Source organism: Mesitornis unicolor, unplaced genomic scaffold (assembly GCF_000695765.1).
Source record: "Mesitornis unicolor isolate BGI_N332 unplaced genomic scaffold, ASM69576v1 scaffold5595, whole genome shotgun sequence".
In the NCBI taxonomy this organism is placed as follows: domain Eukaryota; kingdom Metazoa; phylum Chordata; class Aves; order Mesitornithiformes; family Mesitornithidae; genus Mesitornis; species Mesitornis unicolor.
Window position 1 is genome coordinate 11,801 of NW_010186058.1, and position 21,650 is coordinate 33,450.

Sequence of the window (21,650 nt, forward strand, 5' to 3'; positions counted from 1 at the left end):
TGGGAACAGCAGGGATGCAGCAGGGAGCTGGGCACATCCTTGTTTCAATGGGATGTGTCCAGGGCTGTTGTCACTGCTCTGGGAGGGCCATGGGGACCCTTCCTGGAGGTCAAGGACATGTGGAGCAGAGGGAAGGGCTGGGCTGAGGGGGATTGCAGCGTAAGAGGCTCTGAAGGTGATGGAGCATCTTTTTTGTAGATTCGGTGTGGCTGCACCATTGGCTGGGGGGTGTCCAGGGGGAAGGAGCTACAACATGGACAGCGCTCATTGGCGTCACAAAACTCTTATTAAAATTTAAGAGCACAGAGCAGGTGACCCTTAAAGGTCCCTTCCAACCCAAAACTTTCGATGATTCTACGGTTTAAAACGCTTTCCCATTAGGAAAGCCTTAAAGTGTTGTGTTGATGAAAAGATCCCCTTTCTGATGTGTACACTGATAGGAAAAAAAGACTTTATTAAAGGAAAAGCCCCACCATGCTGCAACTTCAGTGAGGATCTTGTAAACATAACAAACTCCTGCTGATTTTCTCTATTAATTGCCTGTGCTATGGAAAACAAGGGCCCTGCAGCTCTCAGTTCTCAGCAAACCGCCTTGCTGGGTGTAAGACGTCTTCCGAAATTTGGGGAGGGCTGGAGCCATGTGTGGGCTGTGGAGGTTCGAGGGTGATGGAGGGTTTTTTGGGGCGCAGCGGAGAGGAGGAGGCGGGGTTGGGTCATCCCCATGGTTCTCTTCCAGGTTTTGCTATGGGAGGAGAGCAGGGGAGAGCTGCTGAGCTTCCTTTGCAGTCCCATTTGTATTAGAGATGCACTCGCTGATTAACTCCACATCCTCATAGCTCGGGCGCAATAAATTACAACAGAAACGCAGAAACCACTGGGGTTACATTAACATCTCCAGGGGAAGCAGGAGTAGGGTCATTTTCTGGGCCATTAAGTGGTCTCCATTTGTTTGCTGCCTCGTCTCTTCAATAGCAGTTCTTTATTTTCCCTCGATTTCAGCCCAGCGCCGTCTCAGCAGGCGCTGCACTCCAGTGACCTCGCATCCCTTCTGCACCATCTTCCCCTGCTCCCATCTCACCTCCTCCCTCTCCCCACACCACCATCCAGGGCATGACCAGCTCAGTGCCAACATCCTCATCACGGTGACATTCAGTTTCTGGAGCTCCTTTTTAATATGTGCCACAAAGAAAGATCACACCTCAAAACCCACGCGAAGTTTGCAGGCGTTTTGCAGCCCACAAAGGAGGTAAAATTGTCGCGGGTGATTTGCCTAGCTCTCTCTCTGAAATGATGGCAAAAAGGGAAGATTTCGGAGTTAATGTCTGGAAAGTGCCATGAAAATGAAAAAGCATAAGATGTGATCGTTGTTATTACCGTGTTATGGGGCTCAGCACGGGCTGAAGAAGGGTGTGGGTGTGCGCTCCAATCCCTAGCACTGGACGATGAGGAGGAAGGGGCAATCAGTATTTTCCCTGACAGCAGAGGACCCTGCTTTACCTTAGCTTAGGAGGAATTCGGAGATTTTCAGTCTGATTCAGGTGTCCTGACCCATCCCTGTTTGTGTCCTCAGCAAACGTGACTCAAATCCCATGAGATTTTTGGTGTCTGGCTCCCTGGAGAGCGCAGATCATGGGGAGGTAGCGCCTGGCTCACTTGAAGACCCAGGATGGATGTGGCCAGTCCCTGATCACCCAGGGAAGCCTGTGGAGGAGGTGGACACTGAAAATCTGCATCCCAAAGTCAGGACATCTGTGATGGTGGTTAACCCTCCTTCTCCTCTCCTTACATTCAGGGCAGCAGGGACAGGACACCTTGGTGGGTTGCTGAAGGCAGCCCAGCCCAAATTTCACCTGCATCAGCTCCTCCAGTGCAAGGATGAGTCCAGGACATGGAAATGACCTCTCTCTTTCTCCCCCTGCAGAGCCAGCTCTCTCAGGCCCTGAATGGGCTGTCAGACAGAGCCAAGGAAGCAAAGGAGTTCCTGGTCCAGCTCCGCAACATGGTGCAGCAGATCCAGGTACGAGGATCAGCCCCTTCCCACTACTCTGCCGTCCCCTGTCCCATTTCCTCTGCTTGGTTTGGTGAGTGCTTTCCCAAAGGGGCTCACACCTGAATTTTGTATTACCCTCTCAAAAAGCGCTGCTCCCAGTGCTGCCTGTGTCACAGAGTGAGCAGCAAAGACCCCAGCGCTTCCCATCCCTGCCACAGGCACATCCAAGGCTGTGGCAGGACGGAGCAAACCCGTTCCTTTCCTGCCACCACCACATTTGCCTTGAACCAAAGGCATAAGCACCCTGTGTGCTAATGCTATGGTTTTGTGTGCAGCTGCACATGTGAAAATGTCCCATGTGGTATCATGAAAAAAATGCAGTTGATTTGAAATGGAGACGTGATGCTGTGCTCTGACCCACAGGAGAACAGCGTGGAGTTCGAGGCCTGCTTGGTGGCCCAGTGTGACGCCCTCATCGACGCCCTCAACAGGAGGAAAGCCCAGCTACTGTCCCGGGTCAACAAGGAGCACGAGCACAAGCTGAAGGTGAGCCCCTGCCCACCATCCCAGGGATTCTGAGAGCTTTCTGCAGGGTCAGCACCGGACGGGGTGAGGACTGTGCTGCTGTTTGTTGGAGTGACATGCCATGGGAGGAGCAGGGAGGTCACTGGAAAGCCACTTCTCGTGGTTTTCAGATGAGCTGAAGTCCGTTTTGCTGCAGATGCCCAAAATGCTGCTCCCTCCAGGTGGTGGTTCCCACTGAGTTACTCCATCACTGGGCCAATTACCAGTCATTAGGTCAGCAGAGCCATATGTGCAGCATCCACACCAATGTCACTTAATGCTTCCAGGGTCCCTCTTCCAAGGGCATTTCAGTTTTGGGGCTGAAAACATCTGTATCTCTTCTCTGGCTTATATCCCCCCTGGTCTTGCTTTGGGCCACCCAGGAGGCTCCCAAAGGGATCCCTGGGCCTGCCTAAAGTGGGGGAGGAGGCCACCAGTCTCGGCTCTGCCTGTGGACCACGGGCACCGCAACATGAGGGCTTGGGAGCATTTCCATGGACAACAGCAGCGCTGTGGGACCGAGCCCAGCATCACCACTCGGTGTCCAACAATAAAGCACAACCCCAAACAGAGATGCCTGTTTTCTGGGTGCAGAGAGGACCCCCACTGCCAGGTGGTCTGTCTCCCCCTTCAGAACATGGTTAATTAAACTGTCACAGAGCCAGGCAGCACAAAGCAATTTCGCGGCTCAGCACAACCCAAGGAACCCTTTCACTTCTTGGCCAGAGGAAGGGGACTGCATCCCACCGCTTGCTCTTACTGTACCACCCCAAACGTGCACACGTCCATCCCACCCCATCCGCCCCTATTACCAGCTCGGTTTTGTCATTATGGGGGCTGGCCCTTAAAAGTAGAAACAAACAGCCTCTGGCTTTCAGACTGGACTCTGCTAAAATCAGCCCTTGAGCCTCTTTCCATGAAGGGCCCAGCTCGCCAGGCCACTGAGGTGAGCGTTTGCCACCCGCCCTGCAGCCTGTCCCCCATGTCCCCATCCCCAGCACTGCTGCTGTCCCCACGTGCTCTGTCCCCCCCGGGTCACCCGGGGTGGTTTTCCCTTTGCCCCCCCTGAGGAGCCCACAGACAAAGGCAGCACCTGCAGCTCCAGCTGGGCACAGGCTGGGATGGCCTCGCTCAAAGGGTCAGGGTACTTCGATGGGACATGAAAGCAGCAATTGTGCCTGGAGCAGCTGCTTCCTGATGGGACGTCCCCTCCACCACCCAAGCCTGGGAGATAGCGAAGCCTCCGGCTCCTGCTCTGAGGCTCTGGAGTGCTGCAGGGGGAGCAGGAATCCTTCCAGGGTGTGGGGGAAGATAGTGCAGGGCCGTGGGGCTTGTCCTGGTTGATGTTCACTTGCCCTGGCCACGTCCCCAGAGCAAGACAGCTGAGGACATGAGGAGATGGATTGACTGGTGAGGTTGCACAGCCCAGGAGCCCTTTCAGATCCAAATCAGCTACTCCAGCAGCCAGCATGGAGCCGCAGCACTCTGGCTGCAGCCGATTTCCCCATGGGTTCCCCTCCTGCCTGCTGGTAGCTTGGCCATCATGGCATGGTGTGGCAAGGAGGAGACGCACAGGGGGTCAGAGCCTGCTGACACAATGCCATGGGTGTCTTTCACCAGGGAGCCCAAATTCCCATTCCCTTGCGACACCCGGAGTTCAGTTTAGTTCAGCTTCAGGCCTGACCTCCTTTGGCTTGACACTTATTTCATGGAGCCGGGCACGAATCCAGGTTTGCCTATGGGCCAACACTAATTGCTCCACAGCAGGGAGTGGTCTGGGAGGAGATGAACTTGAAGGGACATTTCCCTGCCTTTCCCCAGACTCCCCCTATGCTTGGATTCAAATTAAGGACGTGGGCTTTGAAAAATAACGTCTGGAGGAGCTGTGGGGCCGGGGCCTGCGCCATTTCTGATTCAGACCTCCACGTCTGTCCTGCTCCTCATTGCTGGATTCAAATTAAGGACGTGGGCTTTAAAAAATAACGTCTGGAGGAGCAGTGGGGCCGGGGCCTGCTCCATCTCTGAGTCAGACCTCCACGTCTGTCCTGCTCCTCATTGCTGACCGTGGATTTCAAAGGACCAGCATGGCCTTCCCCACGGGCCAGTTTGAGCAGGGAAAACAGACACTCCCATGACCCTTCTTTAGGAGTTCCAGTCAGGATTTTCCAGGAAGCCCAAGGGAATTTGATGTCCCCCATTGGATTGGTGACCAGGACTGGTGTGAAAGGATGAAAAGCAGGACAGGAGCACAGGTTTGGTTTCCTGTACCATGCCATTGCTGTACGGAAACACCCCACAGTACACACAGCTCGTCACAAGGTGCGTGATTTCCCCAAAATGCAGATACCAGGTGCTGCTTTCTCTTACAAATCCCTCCATGCTCTGCATTATTTTCTCCCTGCTGTGGTGTCTGAGCACCCTGGGATGAGCATCAGCACTGGGAGCTGGAGACTGAGGAGCTCTGCAGAGCTATGACCAAGCTGCAGGGATGGCTCTCTGATGTCCCTCAAGCTTTCTGCTTATTTTCCTGAAGGGCTGGGTCAGGTCTGTCCTCCATAGCATCTGTCCGTGTGCCGTGTTCTCCAGCAGTTCTCTCTGACCAGGTCTCCATATTGCACCTTCCCATCAAAATGGGTTCGTGTAAACTTCCAGGACCTGCGGCCGCCAGCGTCGCAGAGGGTTGGTAAAGCCCTGGTTGGTAAAGCAGCTCCGCTTTTCCCAGCTCTGGTCTCAGCATCCTCTCCCAGTAGCAAGAGGCAAATCACCATGGAAACATCCTGGAAATGCTCTGCTCAGAGAATGCGTGGCTGTGGGATTCAGCATGATCAAACCATCAGGATCTGTCCCAGGGATTTTTCCATCCGGGATTGCAGCGATGCAGCTCCCTGTAACACTGCCCTCTGTCCCCGCGGCCGTGCAGGTGACCATGCCCTGGCCATGGTGTCCCCAGGGCAAGGAGGCTCTGTGTTCTCTGGGTGACATCCCCTGAGGAGTCAGGGTTCAAGTGAGGTTGGGTGCCTTGACAAGCGATTATCTACCCAAGTACTAAAACGAGGAGGAAGGTGAGGAAGACATTGAAGCAGAGATGAGTGCAGATGCTGCTGCCTTCTAGGAGCTGTATTAACATGTAAATTATAGTTAATGTCATCTTGCAGGGAAGGAAAGTTCTTGAAATACATTTCCTATTTTAAGGTAGTAGTGAGCTGCTGTGAGTGCACAGCAAAAGTCCTTTTTATAGGCTGTAATTAGCAGCCAGCTTCTGGCTGTTGCCTCCTTTGGCACCTGAAGGGAAAAAGAAAAGGCATTTGATAAAAATGGCCGCAAACAAAATGCATGGAGGTGCCCAAATCCCCTGGCCAGATCCCAACCAAAGATCTCTTCTCTTGCCTTGAACACAGTTTGGTGGTGGTGAAGGGAACATGGATTTCCACTGTCATTTTGCCTGCTGCATAGATGCTGCAATTAAAGCGCTGTTTCATGCTCTAGTTCTCCAGATGAACAGGGGCTCAGTCCCCAAAGGGATCACAGAGTGACAGGAGGACAGGATCGCTGGGCTAGAGCTGCAGTCGCTGCCTGGGTGCTGCTTCTGAATGTCTCCAAGGCTGGAGACACCCCACAGCTCCTCTGTTCTGGTCTTTGACCACCTTTATGGGAAAAAAAAAAGCTTTTACTTAGGTTTCAATGGAATTTCTTGCATCTCAGTTTGCACCCACATGCATAACAATTTACATAGCCTCGGTGGCAGCCTGCGGCCAGCACTTCCATGGCCCAGACCTTTATTAGCGGGGATAATCTGCCAGGAAGCTGGGTCATTAATCAGCCTGGACCTGGCCTCACCTCACCCTGCTGCCGGGGCGGGCATCCCCGTGCCCCGGCTCCCTGCTCCCAAACAACGCCAGGATCCCCCGCTGTCCCTTGGCCATGAGGGTTGTGGTGACAGGAGCCAGTGCCTGTCTGCACCGAGCAAGTGCTGGTTCCTAGAGGCTCACATCTGGCTGGCGGTAGCAGATGGCATTTCTGGTGGTAATGCTTCGAAAGCATCTACTGGGACAAGGAAAGGCTCACAAATTCATTATCCTGGGCAAACCAGACAGAGCTTTATGCTGCAAAGCAGATAAGAAGATTGTTTTATCAATCCCATCTTTGCTGTCTTCCCAGCGGCATGTGCATTTCCCCAGAGAGGGGTCTCTTGTGAAGGAAGGAGCCAGCTTTTCTGGGCATTGCCACTGCTCCGTCCAAGCAAAGCCATTCCAGTGCACCAAAGTGTTGGAAACCGGCACTGAAAGAGGTGTTCCCTCTAATGACAGCATTTGAGGCCCAAGCTGGCATGTGCCCATTATGCTGCTCGCTAGCCCTGTCTCAGAGCCATCCAGCATCTTTGTGAGCCTCCATACACATGTCTTGGTCTGGAGGAGAGTTCCCCCTCTGCCTTGTCCCCCTCCCCAGCGCCTGGGCTTGCTCCTTCAGCTGCAGGCTGGAAACATGGGGCTGAGGTTGCTGGAAGCAGCAAGGGGGGGCTGCTCCCTAATTAGCAGGACCTGGCTAGGAGAGGGCTTTGGAGCATCTCCCAGAAGCAGATCTGTTGCCCCAGCTTGCAGTACTGGGGATTCTTCCTGTTCGGTGATGAAGTAGAGGTGATTAAATTATAATCAAGCAACACACGGTGTGATTGATTGCCCTGCAGGAGCCATCGCCCCCCTCCAAACGCAGGTTAATTCACTGCAGGAGCTGGACGTGTGCTTGGTTTCACCTCCCCATCCCTCGGAGCAGCGGGGATGCTTATGGGATCACGGGTCCTCAGCCTAAGGTGGGCACTCAAGCACCGCGCACAGGCGCTGGGCTTCACCCGCTGCGATGCTGAGGACACGACTGCGCTTCCAGAAATGTTAATCACTGTTTATTGCAGTCTTTTCCACCCCACTGCAGCTGCGGATGCTGATGCAGAGCTCGTCTTTGCTGTCTGGAACATCCTGAATAGCTGCGATTCCCAGAGCTGCATGGCTTTGTTCAGTCCTGGGGAAGAACTTTACACCGCTTTAAAGCTGTCCAGAAAGAAATAAAACCAAAATGCCATGGGGGCGTTCCTCTAAAGCACAAAATCTCCCTTCCTGAGCTGCTCTGCCAGTCTCCCATGACAGAAATCTCGCTGGCCCCAGGTGCAGACCTCTCCCTCCGAGCTCATCCCCAGCTTCATGGATGGATGAGGCAGCCCTGGGGATGCAGCAGCAGCAGCTCTGTACCTGGGGAGGAAGGCGTTTGCTTTGCAGGGAGTTCATAAGCTGTCGTTTGGATGCTGTCTTAATTAAAACCAGAGCACGGAACTGCCCTGATGCCTTGAATAACTACGTGGGGTCATCTTTTTGGGCTGAACAAGGCTGCTTGTTGTTTGCCAGGTTTTCAAGGATCTCGAATTCGATGTCTTGGGGAGTTCTGCCTTTTTCTCTTGAATCTGTCTCCCTTTGTGTCACCTTAACTCTGTCCCCATGTCCATGCAGCACCGATGCCCATTTGCTCCCCATCTCCCAAAACCCCCGTCTACCATCGCTCTCCTTGTCCCATTGCAGGTGGTACGAGACCAGATCTCCCACTGCACGGTGAAGCTGCGGCAGACCACGGGCCTGATGGAGTACTGCCTGGAGGTCATCAAGGAGAACGACCCCAGTGGCTTCCTCCAGGTTGGTGCGAAGCTGCTCATGTCTGGGCTATGAGGGGAGCAGGGAGGGCATTGCACAACCCAGGGCCTTGGGTTAATGCAACAGCTGGGGGAGTGACACCAAGGCTGGTGTCCCTAGCTTTTCCAGCTGTGAAATCAAGGGCCAACCTCTCATCCCCTCCAAATTCAGAGCAGGGCAGAAGCAGAACCAGGCCAGGGATGTTACTCTGACCAGAGGGTTGCAGCAAACAGTGGTGTATCTCCAGAGCAGGGATCATAATGTGCTGCCTTGTGGTTCTCCAGTGAGAGATGGACCTAAAGCACCATTTCTTCCAGTGTCAGTCCCTTTGGTACCAGATCCTGACTTTAAAATAGTCCCAGAGTCCCTTTGCCCATCTGAACCTGCAGCAAAGGGCGATGGTGGAAACCACATGGGATTTCCCAGCTGTTGGCAGTTGGGGACAGAAGCGGGAACCCCTGGAAGTGGAAGAGGGGAAGAGGGGAACCCCCTGGAGAGGATCAGGAGAGGGACAGGGCACAGCGCTTGGCCCAGGAGGCCCTCGGTAGCTGAGGCTGCTCCTTGCCACCAGATCTCCGACGCTCTCATCAGGAGAGTGCACTTAACCGAGGACCAGTGGGGAAAGGGCACCCTCACACCCCGGATGACCACAGACTTCGACCTGAACCTCGACAATGCTCCTCTGCTGCAGTCTATCCACCAGCTCGACTTCGTGCAGATGAAAGGTAATGATATTTCCAGCGCTTTTCGAAAGCCCATATCTGCTCATGCATCTCCCAGCAAAATTGGACACCCCAGACCCTAATTTATGCCCATTTTGGTGTCCCCCCAAACACAAAGGCACAAAGAGCCACAGCGCTGAGCTCAGGGTCTTTCCTCCCTCCGCTCTCCTCCCACCAGCATCTCTCAGTGGTCAGATATGGGAAGGCTCTTGACCACACGCTTCCTCTGTAACGATAATGAACATCTGCAATTAATCACCCCCCGGGTGTTTGCTGCAGGGAGAGGGGTGCGTTGGGCTGCTGGGAGCGCTCGTAGCTGCTCCTCGTTAGCCAGGCCATTAATTTGACACGGCAATAACGATTTTTGATAGCATGGGCAGCCAAACCCAGGGAGGGCTGGGTTACAGGTTTGCTTACACAGCAATCGTGGAGACATCAGCGTGTTCTGCCCTCCCTTCTTTCCATGTAACCCTGAGGGTTATTTTTAATTAATAAGAGCAAATCTGCTGCTGGTTTAGCTGCCTGCCCGCCTCTGCACAGAGCTGACAGAGGCTGCCCTCTCCTCTCACCCTCGCTGTGGAAATAAGTTGTAGACCTTACAGAAGGTGGGGTTTGGGTCCCAGACATGTGTGGCAGCACCAGGGTAACACCAGAGGCCTCAGTAAAGAGCAGAGATGAGCACGGGGTGCAGGGCATCCCACACAGGTTGCCAGCTGCATCACACACCTCCCAGGTTTGGGACCAAGTGGTTCTGTACCAGGTACATTGCTGTGCTGCCGTGTTTCACTACAATGCAGTAGAAAACAGGAGGAAAGCAGAGAAGCCCTGGAGAAACCTCCGCTTCATCGGTCTGTGAGGTGGAAGAATTTGTTTGAGGTGTTTTGGAGAACTTCCACCCCCATCTCACACCCGTGAAATCACAGTTAAGTCCCTTGTGCTGTGCTGCCTTCCAATAAATGCATCCCCCATGCTCCAACCGAAACCTCCTCCTCAGCGGTGCCAGCAGCCAGGGTTACTCTAATTTGTGTTTAGTTTCCTCCCCAGTGCCTGCACCCCCCATCCTGCAGCTGGAGGAGTGCTGCACCCACAACAACAGCGCCACCCTGTCCTGGAAGCAGCCGCCCTTGTCGACGGTGCAAGTGGAGGGCTACATCCTGGAGCTTGACGATGGCAACGGCGGCCAGTTCAGGGTAGGTGCTGACAGTCCCGGTGGCAAGGCGCTGCTACTGGTTCCAGTATCGCCCTGCCATGAAGTGACCAAAGGGTTCCCCAAACCTTTTGCAAGTCCCCTCCTTCCCTGGAAGCATGAGGCTCACTGCTGGCGTGCCCAGGGAAGCTGATGGTGAAGACAAGCTGCAGGCATTTTTGAAGATCAAGGTTATTTGAAGGGGTGGAAATGCCTTTCCAGTGACCAATGAGAATTGCAAATGCAAAGAACACATTCGAAGCTCAGTCTTTTTTAGGTTGCTAAATATTTCAGTGACCAATGAGAACTGCAAATGCAAAGAACACATTTGAAGCTCAGTCTTTTTTAGGTTGCTAAATATTTCATACGAGGTATGCTAATTGCCGTGAAAGACTCATGGTTTGCCAGCTGCCGGGAAGCAGAGGTGTTTAAGGCCTGAGGGCTTTTAAATTGCTGTAATTACACGATTAAAATATGATTTTTCTCTGATCCGACACGCTGATAATTATCCTGGCGTGTTCACATCCACTGAGAGCAGACGCAGCGACCAGCCCAGAGCCTTTTCTGAATTCATCCACAAGAAATACAGGCAGACAGGAGCCAGGGCAGAGCTGAGGCAGCAGCGAGGTATGGGATACAGATGGGATTTACAGTGAGAAGGAAGCAGGAGCCTGGGTGTGGGGAGACTCTGCCTTATGACTTGGTTTTATATGAGTTTATATGAGTTGGTTTCATATCCTTCCCCTACAGAAACTTTTTATGGCACAGTATTGTCAAGTAGAGAATCATGGAGGCATTTTGCTCTGCTTTAACCATATCCAACGCCCATAGATCTGCCTCAGACAGCAGAGCATGGCTGAACCCTGAGCATCCCGACCCTCGGGAGCTGTTCTGCCACTCAGGGCACTAACCCAGGCCTGTGGTTGCTCTGCAGGAGGTGTACGTGGGCAAGGAGACCATGTGCACGGTGGACGGCCTTCACTTCAACAGCACCTACAGCGCACGTGTCAAAGCCTTCAACAAGAGCGGCGTCAGCCCCTACAGCAAGACCCTGGTCCTGCAGACATCCGAGGGTAAGGCACCGCTACGGCCCCGGCCCAGCACGCCCCAGCTTAGCGTTGCAATGCAGGGAACCGCCCCGCTGGGCCTCCAGGACTCCAGTAATCATTGCAGGGAAGCCACCGCTGATGGGAGGAGCAGAGGTTTCCCTCTCACCCCTTTCCTTTGCAGAAGCAGCTCTTTGAGGAGGTACAGTGAGAGGCATCCCGCAGAGAGGTGTTTACAGTCTGCTTGCAGCAGGGTTTGTGTTACACAAAGGGAAGCTCAGATATTTTCATTAATTCCATTTAAGACAAAACAGCTCTGTCACCATCGCTCCGGAGGCACTGAGCAGAGGAGCCATGCGTGTCCTTGGAGACCCGCAGGGTGCACAGCCAGCCATGCCAGCATCGCCTGCATCACCCTGGTTAGAATATTAAACACCCTCTTGCAGGTTGCGGAGGAGTCTCCCCGCCTGACTTTAAGTACATTTGTCACGCCAGGCACTTAATCCATGGCGGAAAATTGGCTTGCTGCTGCCATGCAGGTGGAGAGCCGCGAGGCTCACTCTGAGGAGCAAGGTAGGAGTCAGAAGCAGCGGGCGATGCAGCTGTGAATCAGGAATCAGCCCCCATTGGCACATCTGCCACTCCACAACCGTGCTGCCAGGAGAGATACCCCTCCTCGGGAGTTTTCCACGCTCGGTGGAATCCCTTTTCTTATTCCCAGACTAAAATCACAAGTCATGTGAAGACACAGTCTGGGGTTGGGAGGGAGTAAACACAGCTCATGGGGCTGCTGATGGGGCTGAAGGAAGGTGAGAGCCTTCTTTAAGTAAGGAGAAAAAAGGGGTTTCTGCTGAAAACTGCTTTATAGCTAGAAGCAGAGCCAGGCTGTGCAGCTTCACTGGCTTCCCTGCACTCATCTGCAGGAGGGAACGGTTCCAGCTCAGGAAGAGCCCGTGCTGGGTTTGGATGCATGGGCAGGACAGGTTGGTGAGGAATGGGACCCACATGTGACAGAGGGAGAGCAGAGAGCAAACCTGTGACAAACCTCATACGAGAGGCAGAGATCTCAAATCGCAGGGCACGAAAGCCTTGGCACGTCCGTCTGAGAGCTGCAATGAAGCAGTGAAGCTGCAATGTTCCTCTGGAGATCTGGGGCAAGACAACCCAGATCCAGCCCCACGCTGGGGGGCCAGGACCTCTCCCATCACCTGAAGGTCAGCAGTTCTTACCCACTGCACTCTCCAACTTCATCAGCCCGCACAGGAGACAACAGAGCTTTGGCTTCTCATCCCATTTGTGTCTCACGAGACCCATTTGACCCACAGTTTCTTCATCAAAACCATTTAAGTTATCCCAGCCAGGAGTTTGCAGGTTCCCCACTATGATTTTTCCAACTCTGCTTTCCTCTCATAGGTGTTTTCACTGCTGAGCCAAGCTCACCTACTGCACACCTCCAAAATACAAAGGAATTTGGGATAAAAGACCTGGTCCCAAAAGGCCAGGCTGTACTTGGGGCTGGTGCCTTGGTCTGTGCTGGCCCACGGATGTTTCACTCTTCTCAGCATCAGCTCCAAGTTTGCTGCATTCAGCCTTGCAACTGAATGGGCTTTTGAGTTTGTTATTCCTGCACAAAAGAAAATGGAGAAAAAGTCCAATGGGCCCGGAGCATTTTGTGCTCTTAGAGGCTGCCTGAGCTTTTCTGGACTCAAATAGTAATTACATCTCTGTGCAGCTTCCAGATATCTGAGTGACTTGTTGAATAGAGCTGTCTTGCACATCACAGCTCTTGGTTAGGCTTTTATTTCTGGCCTTTAAGTGCTGTTTTGTCTGAGGTAGGCATAGCTTTCCCTTCCAGCCGTGCTTGCCGCTAAGTGTTCATGTGGGAAGAGGGGACAAAAGAAGAGATGGGCTCCATCTGAAGAGAGCATCTCTCTGAGCATGGCCATCCTGCTCTAAGTGGTCATGAGGATTTCTGCTCCCAGGGGATTATTTGAAAGCTGGTTTCCAGTCCTGGCACACGAGATCCTTTTCTGCAGCCTGAGGAAGGTCACTGGAGTCTTTCTGCTGCCTTCAGTGAGCAGTGAAATGGGCTTCCCACATGCTAGGCCCTCTGGGGCTTCCCAGGGATGAAGATTGTCATCATCAGCGCAGCCAAATGGCAGCAAGGGCTGCGTGGTCCTTACCTGGAGCTGTGTCCTCTCCCAGAATGATGTCTGGCTGAGTCACAGCAGGAGCATCTCCTGCCCGGTCATGTCTTGGCCAGTGCCTCCCAGGTGGTCCCTGCAGGTTCCAAGGTGCTGCCATGTGGGGCCTGGCTTAACCTCTCTGTTTCTTCAGCACCTGAATGCAGTTCAGCTGTAGGCTTGGAAATCAGTCCAGAAGAACATTTGCAAGGTGTCCCTGTCGCCTTACAGAGCTTGGCCGGTGACAGCACTGCTCGGCCGTCCTCACCCTGGAGACCTTGGGTCTCCTCGTCCCTGGACTGGGCAGCCCCAGCTGCCTTGGTCCTTCCTCATCCAGCAGATTTCCCAGTCTCCCGCTGACTTGGGACCCAGCCTGGTTTCCTCTCGGCACGTTCCCATTCTCACAGTGGTTCCTTGGTGCATTTGTGGCTGTGGCAGGCACAGAGAGGCTTTGCAGAAGCCCCTGGCTCTGCTCTGCCGGTCATGGTGGGATGCAAACAGCCACTCCCAGGAGCGGGCCCCTAACACGTGGTGGTGAGGACCAGAGGAGGAGACCTCCTCTGTTAGATGAGAGCCTGCTGTGGGCTGCTTTTCTCTACAGGGGTTTCTGGGATGGCAGAGCTTCAACCTCCCTCCTGCCAAAACCCAAGAGCCAGCACAGCAGAGAGCCACGTGCCAGGAGCTGCCTCTGCACAGGGGCTTGGGCACCCCTGGGAGAGTCCTTCCCCAGCCCAGTTAAGCACCAGAAGCTTTCCTCTTCCTTCAAGCCCAGTTCCTCATCTGGGGCCCAGCTTTAAGTTCCTTACAGCCACAGAGCGACCCTCAGCAGCAACCAGGGCTTTTTCACTGGCAGTTTTTGAGAAGGGGTGAAAAACAAACGGGGAAATACTCTGCAAGGAGCTGTAGAAACATAAGATATTAGTTAGGGAGAGCGAGGAGCCTGGCTACTCTCGGTTCCTCTCACTCTTGGTAGATGTTACTGGGCACATCCCTCCCTAACCTCGAGCTCTGTTTATTGACCTGTTGTGCACTGATTTATCCCACCTGAACCCACTGACGCTCTTTGCTTCCACAGCCCCGCACAGCAGCAGGTTGCAGACGTTACAATCCGCTATGCAAATAAATGCTCCTTTTTCTCTGTTTTAACATGATTTCCAGCTCAGGCCGTGCTCACAGCTGCGAGAGGAAGGCTGGGGTACAGCGCTGGGGAGTTTTATCTGATTTGAATGTGTACAGGATGGTGGTTTTGTACATTTTCCTGTTAATATGACAAAGCTAGGGCAGAAATTGCAGGAGGTTTGCGGTAGCAGGGAACAGAAAGCGATGGCCCGAGAGGTTCCCCCTACGCTGACGTTTTGCTGTGAATCGCATGAGTTAAATTCTTACTGTAAGGCTCAGATGTGTTTTGACAGGTACAAAGGGATACCAAGAACACAACATCCCGAACAACCTTTGAGTAAGGTGGGTGCTTGGTGGTACTTAGGGTAACGTAGCTTAGTGCAGCTCTGCGAAATGCCTTCCGGCGGTACCAACCAGTAATTATTGGGCACAAAAAGGTAGGAGATTCATTAAAGAACGATGGGGAGTGTGCATGGTAACTTGTGACCTTTTTTTAGGTGTGTTACCGTGAAGAGGTGCTTTAAAGAAAAGCGTTCTGCATTTGTCACGATGACGTGGCGACGTTTTGGAAGATGAAAGTACATTTATTACCCATACTGTCTAAGGCAAAGCGTTCCCAAAGCACCAGACATTTCTGGGGGTCCGTGATGCCGAAGCGACCGCGCTCTGCTCCGAGGGCCGCTCTCGGGCGATAGAGCAACACCATCCACAGAACCCGTTTCTGATCTGTAGTTTGCATTATTGCTCTTACGTTTAGACACACAGTCAGAAGAGCAGACCCTCCCTTTCCCAGTGCCTTTGGAAAGATCGCAGCTGCGTAGAATGAGTCCTTTCTCCTCCACCCTTAATCTACAACCCAGCTTTCCGGGGAGATCCTACTTTGAGCTAAGATCTTCGGCCCACCAGCTGAGCTTGCATTCTTCCTTACAGTCCCTGAATTCAGCCGGTGAGCCGAGTGCCTCTGGCATTTCCTCTTGCTCTGTGCTTCTGGGCATCTCCGAAATACCTGTTCGTTCTGTTGTGTTGTGTTTGTTTTTTGCCCATGACATGCGGGTGGCAGGGGAAACTTTCTGTGTGTCGGTGGCCTGCGTTTGCCGCCGAGGGAGCTGCGGTGGCGCAGTTCTCGTGGTGTGTCCGTCTGTGCATACCAGCTGGGGCAGTTTTAGGTGTGAGGTGACTGTAACTCCTTACGTGGGTGCTGTTCGCGGCCAACCCATCGTGTCCAGACCAGATCCCCCATCTCCAGCTTGATCTTGTGCCTGGGGACAGCCAGAAGAACAGACCCTCCCTAGGAGAAACCTTTAGGGACATCTCGATGGTTTGCTTTCCCTAAACAGCCAGAAAACACAGCCTCTGCTGTCAGATTTGTTCTGTGAAATCAGTTTGCTCAATTAAATCCAAACCCTACTTAAGAAAGACACAAGTCTTGATGCAAGCGAGGTCTACTAAGGCCACCTCATGGACCCCTTGCACCTTGGCTTCGTAAGACCCTGAAGGTGTGGGCTTTTGTCCACTCAGCTTTGAGCCCTGGGCTTGGCTTTTGCACAACCAGACGTGATCGTATCCCAGTCTTGATTCCTGCAGAGCAGAGGACACCGCTCCCATGATCAGCATTTTGGTTGGCGCCCGGTCCTGGTGGGCTGCAGGGGGACATAGGCAGCGCAGGCAGAGCGAGGGATGCTGTCGGGCAGGAGCCGCAGGCACCGAGCATCTCTCCGAGTTTTTTTCTAACCCCTCTTTGCGCATCTTCTGTTGCTAAAGATCCTGGGCCCCGATTCTTCCTCCGCTCTGGATTTACACCGCTCTGGCTTCCTCTGGTGGGAGCCCAGGAAGAATGGGGGCCCCCGATTGTCCGGTTTCCATCCCATAACCCGGAATGAGGAATGCGGCAGCATGGCCCTTGCCAGAATAACCAGGGGGGCTGCAACTTCCTTTTCTTTGTGCTTTTTATGTTGTTTTCTTTCCTTATCGTACCGCTGTGCACTAATGGCTTGAACGCTGTTTTGTTACGGACGTTTCTTACTCGGTGTCCACTGTACCCAGGTCTGCTGCGATGGCCGTGAGCAATATTTGTGTGTGCAGCATGGACCCCCCTAGCTCTGGGGTGGTGGGACAGGGCGAATCGAGGTCCTGGACATGCCCCTGTGTCTGTGGGTGAATTTGGATCACGGTGATGGGCAGAGCCCTTGAAAGCCACTCTTGGAATAGGGGCATGGGGCACGATTCATTAAAACAGCCTCAGGAGGTGCCATGAGGTCCCCTCGCCATGGAGCACAACTGCAGCCAGATGCTTTCCCACCAACACGCACAGGGTGAAAATCCTGCATCCTTGTCAGGGATGAGAGCTGGACAGGGGTTCTGTAAAATCCAGCACCTTTCATGAGGGCCCTCCCGTGCAGAGCCAACGTGGAGCTTCATGTTGCCACATCCTCCTGGTGAGGACAAGCTCCCGGATCAGGACGAGCTCCTGGATCAGGACAAGCTCTTGGATCAGGAGAAGCTCCTGGATCAGGAGAAGCTCCTGGATCAGGACGAGCTCCTGGATCAGGACAAGCTCCTGGATCAGGACAAGCTCTTGGATCAGGACAAGCTCTTGGATCAGGAGAAGCTCCTGGATCAGGACAAACTCCTGGCTGAGTCCCTGGCTGTGGTCCAGCTTCCAGGAGGTGTTTGTGGTCAGGCACAGCCCAGTCCCAGGAGGATGAAGTACAACATGTTCCACCAACGTGGAGCTTCATGTTGCCACATCCTCCTGGTGAGGACAAGCTCCCGGATCAGGACGAGCGCCTGGATCAGGACGAGCTCCTGGCTGAGTCCCTGGCTGTGGTCCAGCTTCCAGGAGGTGTTTGTGGTCAGGCACAGCCCAGTCCCAGGAGGATGAAGTACAACATATTCCACCAAGGCTAAAATTCCCTGCGCTTTTCTGGAGGAAAATCCCATGATTCGGCATCCCAGGCAGGTAGCAATCAGACTTGATGCTCTTGAAGGCTGTGATGGGATCTGGCCACGAAAGAGCAGATAGCTCTGCACATCCCAGAGGTGGGGATCACCGAAATGGCCAACGGTCCGCACTGCAACGCATGGGTTGTGTTTGCGACCCCTCTCCATGCTCTCTGGCTTTTAATGAATCAGGCCTCCCGTTAACAGTTTAATGCTTGTGAGTGTTTTTCAGGCGGTGGTTGTTTCTCAGCTGTGATGTGTGAAATGTAGTATCTCTTTATAGGATGCAATTTTGAGACACAAGGATCGCCTTACTCTCAATTAGGCAAGTATATTTATTACAATTAACTGGCACTTATTCCGTGTTGCTCATCGGTTTGTTTTTATTTTAACCTTGAACTTTTCTTTGGCGGGGGCCATTTCTTACGCGTACCCTTGCTCTCGGCTGTCAAGGCAAATTTGGAGGAGGAACGGTCATTGGCACATGATGTAAAGCCATTTTAAATCTTTCCCCCATGTGGCTTTAAAGAGAAGCCTGAAGTCTGTGCTCTGGAAATGGCCCTGTAATTAAGAACAGCTCCTCCTGCTCAAAGCCATGCATATCCCAGTTCAGGAAGGGTGCTGGAGGGCTTCTCCTCCTGTTTTCTACCCGCCTTGACGTGCTGTTTTCTCTCCTGCATGCCTTGCCTTGGGAAATGGCCACAGTTGACATTAAAAAAATGGTGGCAGGTACGGAATCGCCTTTGTCGCGTTGCGCAGCCGGGCCACCCGCGTGCATGTGAGGCGCCCGGCGCAGCGATCCAATAAAGCAGTGACTAACTCTCACCTGCGTGTTTCATTTCTCAAGCCGTGTTCACTCCTGCAGGCGCGGGGGTGTTTTGTGGATGTGTCAGTTCACGTTTCGGTGACCGCTGGAGAAAAAAAACCACCTGGGGAACCGGGCTGGTGGCTCATGAACCCCCTGTCTTGTGGAGGACGTGACGCTGTGTCTGTCAGATTTGCAGTAACCGAGTCCTGTGCTGTTAACCCCGCAGTGGTGGAGGTTTTGGGGTGTTTTCCAGCCTTCCCATGAGCTAGCTCTTGGCTTACGTGTGCCCGGTTGCTCCGCAGGGAGACTTTTTGGTGACGTCTCTGTCAACATCAACCTCTGTGTGTGCTTTCGGTTCCCAGGATCGCCAGCCCCCAGATCCACACGTACCATTTCTCCGCTGAGCCTCCGTCCCCTTCCCACACCTGGCCTCACCCTGCAGACTGTCGCTTGCATGAAAAAGCCATAATAATACTATAAAGTTATATTAGATAAAGCCTGGAGACCCAGCCAGGATTGCATGTCTCCCTCTGCCAGGCCCAAATCCAAGGGGATCGTGCAGATCCCAGTGGGCTCATTAGCTGGGACAGACAGACGACAGCAGGGGGGGACGGAGATGGGCGGACACGAGCAAAACTCATGGATCCCAGATGTAAAACCTCATCCGCGCTGGCGGGCTGCGGCTGCGCACGCTCACAGCACCCCTCGGTGATGGACGGAGCTCTCAGCCCCTTTTGCCTGCTTCTGGCCGTGCCTGGGTGGGTGGGCAGCGCCCGAGCCCCCGCCGTGCCTTGGCCCCCCGTGTCGGCCCTGCATGCAGCATGCGCTGGTTGGTGTCCGCCGTTTCCGGTGATCGCACTCCTGCAGAATTAACCCAGTGTCCTCTGTGTGTTGCAGTCGCTTGGTTTTCCTTCGATCCCGCCTCCGCGCACGCCGACATCATCTTTTCCAATGACAACCTGACCGTCACCTGCAACAGCTACGACGACCGGGTCGTGCTGGGGAAAACGGGCTTTTCCAAAGGGCTCCATTACTGGGAGCTGTCGATTGACCGCTATGACAACCACCCCGACCCGGCCTTCGGCGTGGCGCGCATCGATGTCCTGAAGGACGCCATGCTGGGCAAGGACGACAAGGCCTGGGCCATGTACGTGGACAACAACCGGAGCTGGTTCATGCACAACAACTCGCACACCAACAGGTACGGGGTCGGCAGCGGGGGGTTCCTCCATGAGACCACACAGCCCACGGGAGAGCCCATGGCTTTTCAAGTGGTACTGACAGACGCCCACGGGAAGGGTGACATCGCTCCCAATCGCCTAAGGAGACCTGTGGCTTGACATAAAAACAGATTTAATAAAATAATAAGAAGAAACTGATATTAATACCAGTAATAAAGTACACAACGTTATACTCAGCCCGTAGAGTGGTCTCGAGCTGTGTGCTCCCAGCAGTGAATGCTAAAATAGAGTGGTCTTGAGCTGTGTGCTCCCAGCAGTGAATGCTAAATAACAAGCACTGCGAGCACCACAGCTCCAGCAAGAGCGCAATGGCCACAACAAGCAGAGGAGTGGGCCTTGGGAGCAGAACGATGGGTGAGACCCTCTGAGGAGGGAAACCATTGAGGAAAGAGGGCTGTTAGAAAACTCCCCATACCATTATGGTATGGGATAATTCTGGCTTTTGTTCCCCCCAGCTTCTGCTCCTGGCTAACTCAAAACTGCTACAGCCTTGATCACTGTGGCAACCTGCATAGCAGGGCCGGCAAACAAAGCATCTGATCAACTCTGTTCCCACTGAATCGAGTGCCTTCAAAAATGCAGCTTTCCTGAACAGAAAACTGATTCTGTGACTCTGTCCCAGCAAAACTAGTACACGTGCTGACCCTTCCCTGGGTGGGCTGGGACATTCAGCATCGTCAGCCCTTGAGGTCCATGGGCTGAACTGGGAGTCCAAGGGACATGAAGCCACAGAGATGCTCAGATCTTCTTCTCGCCCCACAGGACTGAGGGGGGGATAACGAAAGGCGCCACAGTGGGAGTGCTGCTGGACTTGACCAGGAGGACCTTGACGTTCTCCATCAACGAGGACCAGCAAGGACCCGTCGCCTTTGAGAACCTGGAGGGCCTCTTCTTCCCCGCAGTCAGCCTCAACAGGAACGTGCAGGTATGCGCCTTGACCCCCGGTGCTGCTGTCACCGCAGCGTGTGACAGTGCTCAGTGGCACAGGGACTTTGTGGGGCAGGGAGGGCCCTTGTGCAACAGGAGCAGCTTGGCAAGAGCTAAACTTTGAGCCTAAACCACTCTCCTCCTCTGGGGAGTTTCAAACCCCTCTTCTCTCCCTCTCTCCCAAGCTCCCAGCTCTCCTGACCATCACCAAGCGGTGGCTCCCTGGCCCTATCCGGTATTTCCATCTTTCATTTCTCTTCTCACTGATCTCATCCCTGCTGTCCTCTCCCCTAAATCTCCACGTTCATCAAACCTGGCTTGGGCACCTCGGCTCTACCACTGTGTGCACCTCCAGCACCGCACAAGCATCCGGGCACATCCTAGGACACATCACATTGTTTAATTAGGAAATGTTAAAGAAAGCCCATCTCATCTGCACTGATTTTAGAGGTCACTGTATTAATTTGATGTAAAAAGTCCTGCTCTGTAGTGGGTTTCATCCCAACCACAAATCCTCTGCGCAGGCCTAAGGGATGGGTGCATTTCTGGAGCCCCTCTGCTCTCAGTTCTCTGGGCAAGGCAAGGCTTAAATCCCCAGATAACAGAGAAGTCCCACGAGATGCTGATAAAAGGCTGCTTATAAACTCAGGCCCTTCATTATCCTCCTTCAAAGGTCTATGAGTAATTAAAAAAGACTCTAATTAGGAAGGAGATAATTGTGTTTTAGACAAACTTTTCTATAAATCTGTGTCTGAGGGGGAAAAGGCTGCTGTTCCAATAAAAGGAGGAGTTGTGCTTTCCTACCAAATCAGAGGATTTGTGGAGGGAACTGCATTACCTATGCACATGGTGGGTACCTGCAGGACCTGCCCCTCGCCTGGTCAGTCCATACGAGCCACATCTCTCCCCATCCCAGATGATGCGGGGCCAAGTGCTTATCTCATGTTTTTGTAGAATTGGAGAATGGTTTGGGTTGGAAAGGACCATGAAAGGTTGCACTTGAGCTTCCCCCCCCCACGCTGTAGCATGGCCATGTCCCAGCACCTTGCTGCTGCTCGGCTTTTCCATTACCAAGGTCCTTCCACCCACCAGCAATCAGCCATGTCCCATTTTCGGCTCGGGGCCTTCTCAGAGGTCTTCTTCAGGCCCCCCCATACCCTTTTGTCCATCCCACCTGCAGAAAGCCCCAGATGCTGCCATGTCCCCCTTCTTTGGCAGCCAGCTGGGGATATTTGGGGCTTGATACCCCTGG

General features: G+C 53.5%; 1 protein-coding gene across 1 annotated transcript; it reads left to right on the top strand.

The window, feature by feature from the left end:
* Positions 1-1,921: 1,921 nt before the first annotated feature.
* On the top strand, positions 1,922-20,633 carry TRIM9 (tripartite motif containing 9; the record flags this gene model as incomplete). The annotated part of the gene is made up of 9 exons (XM_010185025.1): positions 1,922-2,017; positions 2,414-2,536; positions 8,119-8,229; positions 8,798-8,951; positions 9,993-10,138; positions 11,069-11,207; positions 19,128-19,431; positions 20,234-20,396; positions 20,584-20,633. Coding segments are annotated over 9 exons (1,286 nt in total), but the record flags the coding sequence as incomplete, so codon positions are not given.
* Between the last annotated feature and the right edge of the window lie 1,017 nt (positions 20,634-21,650).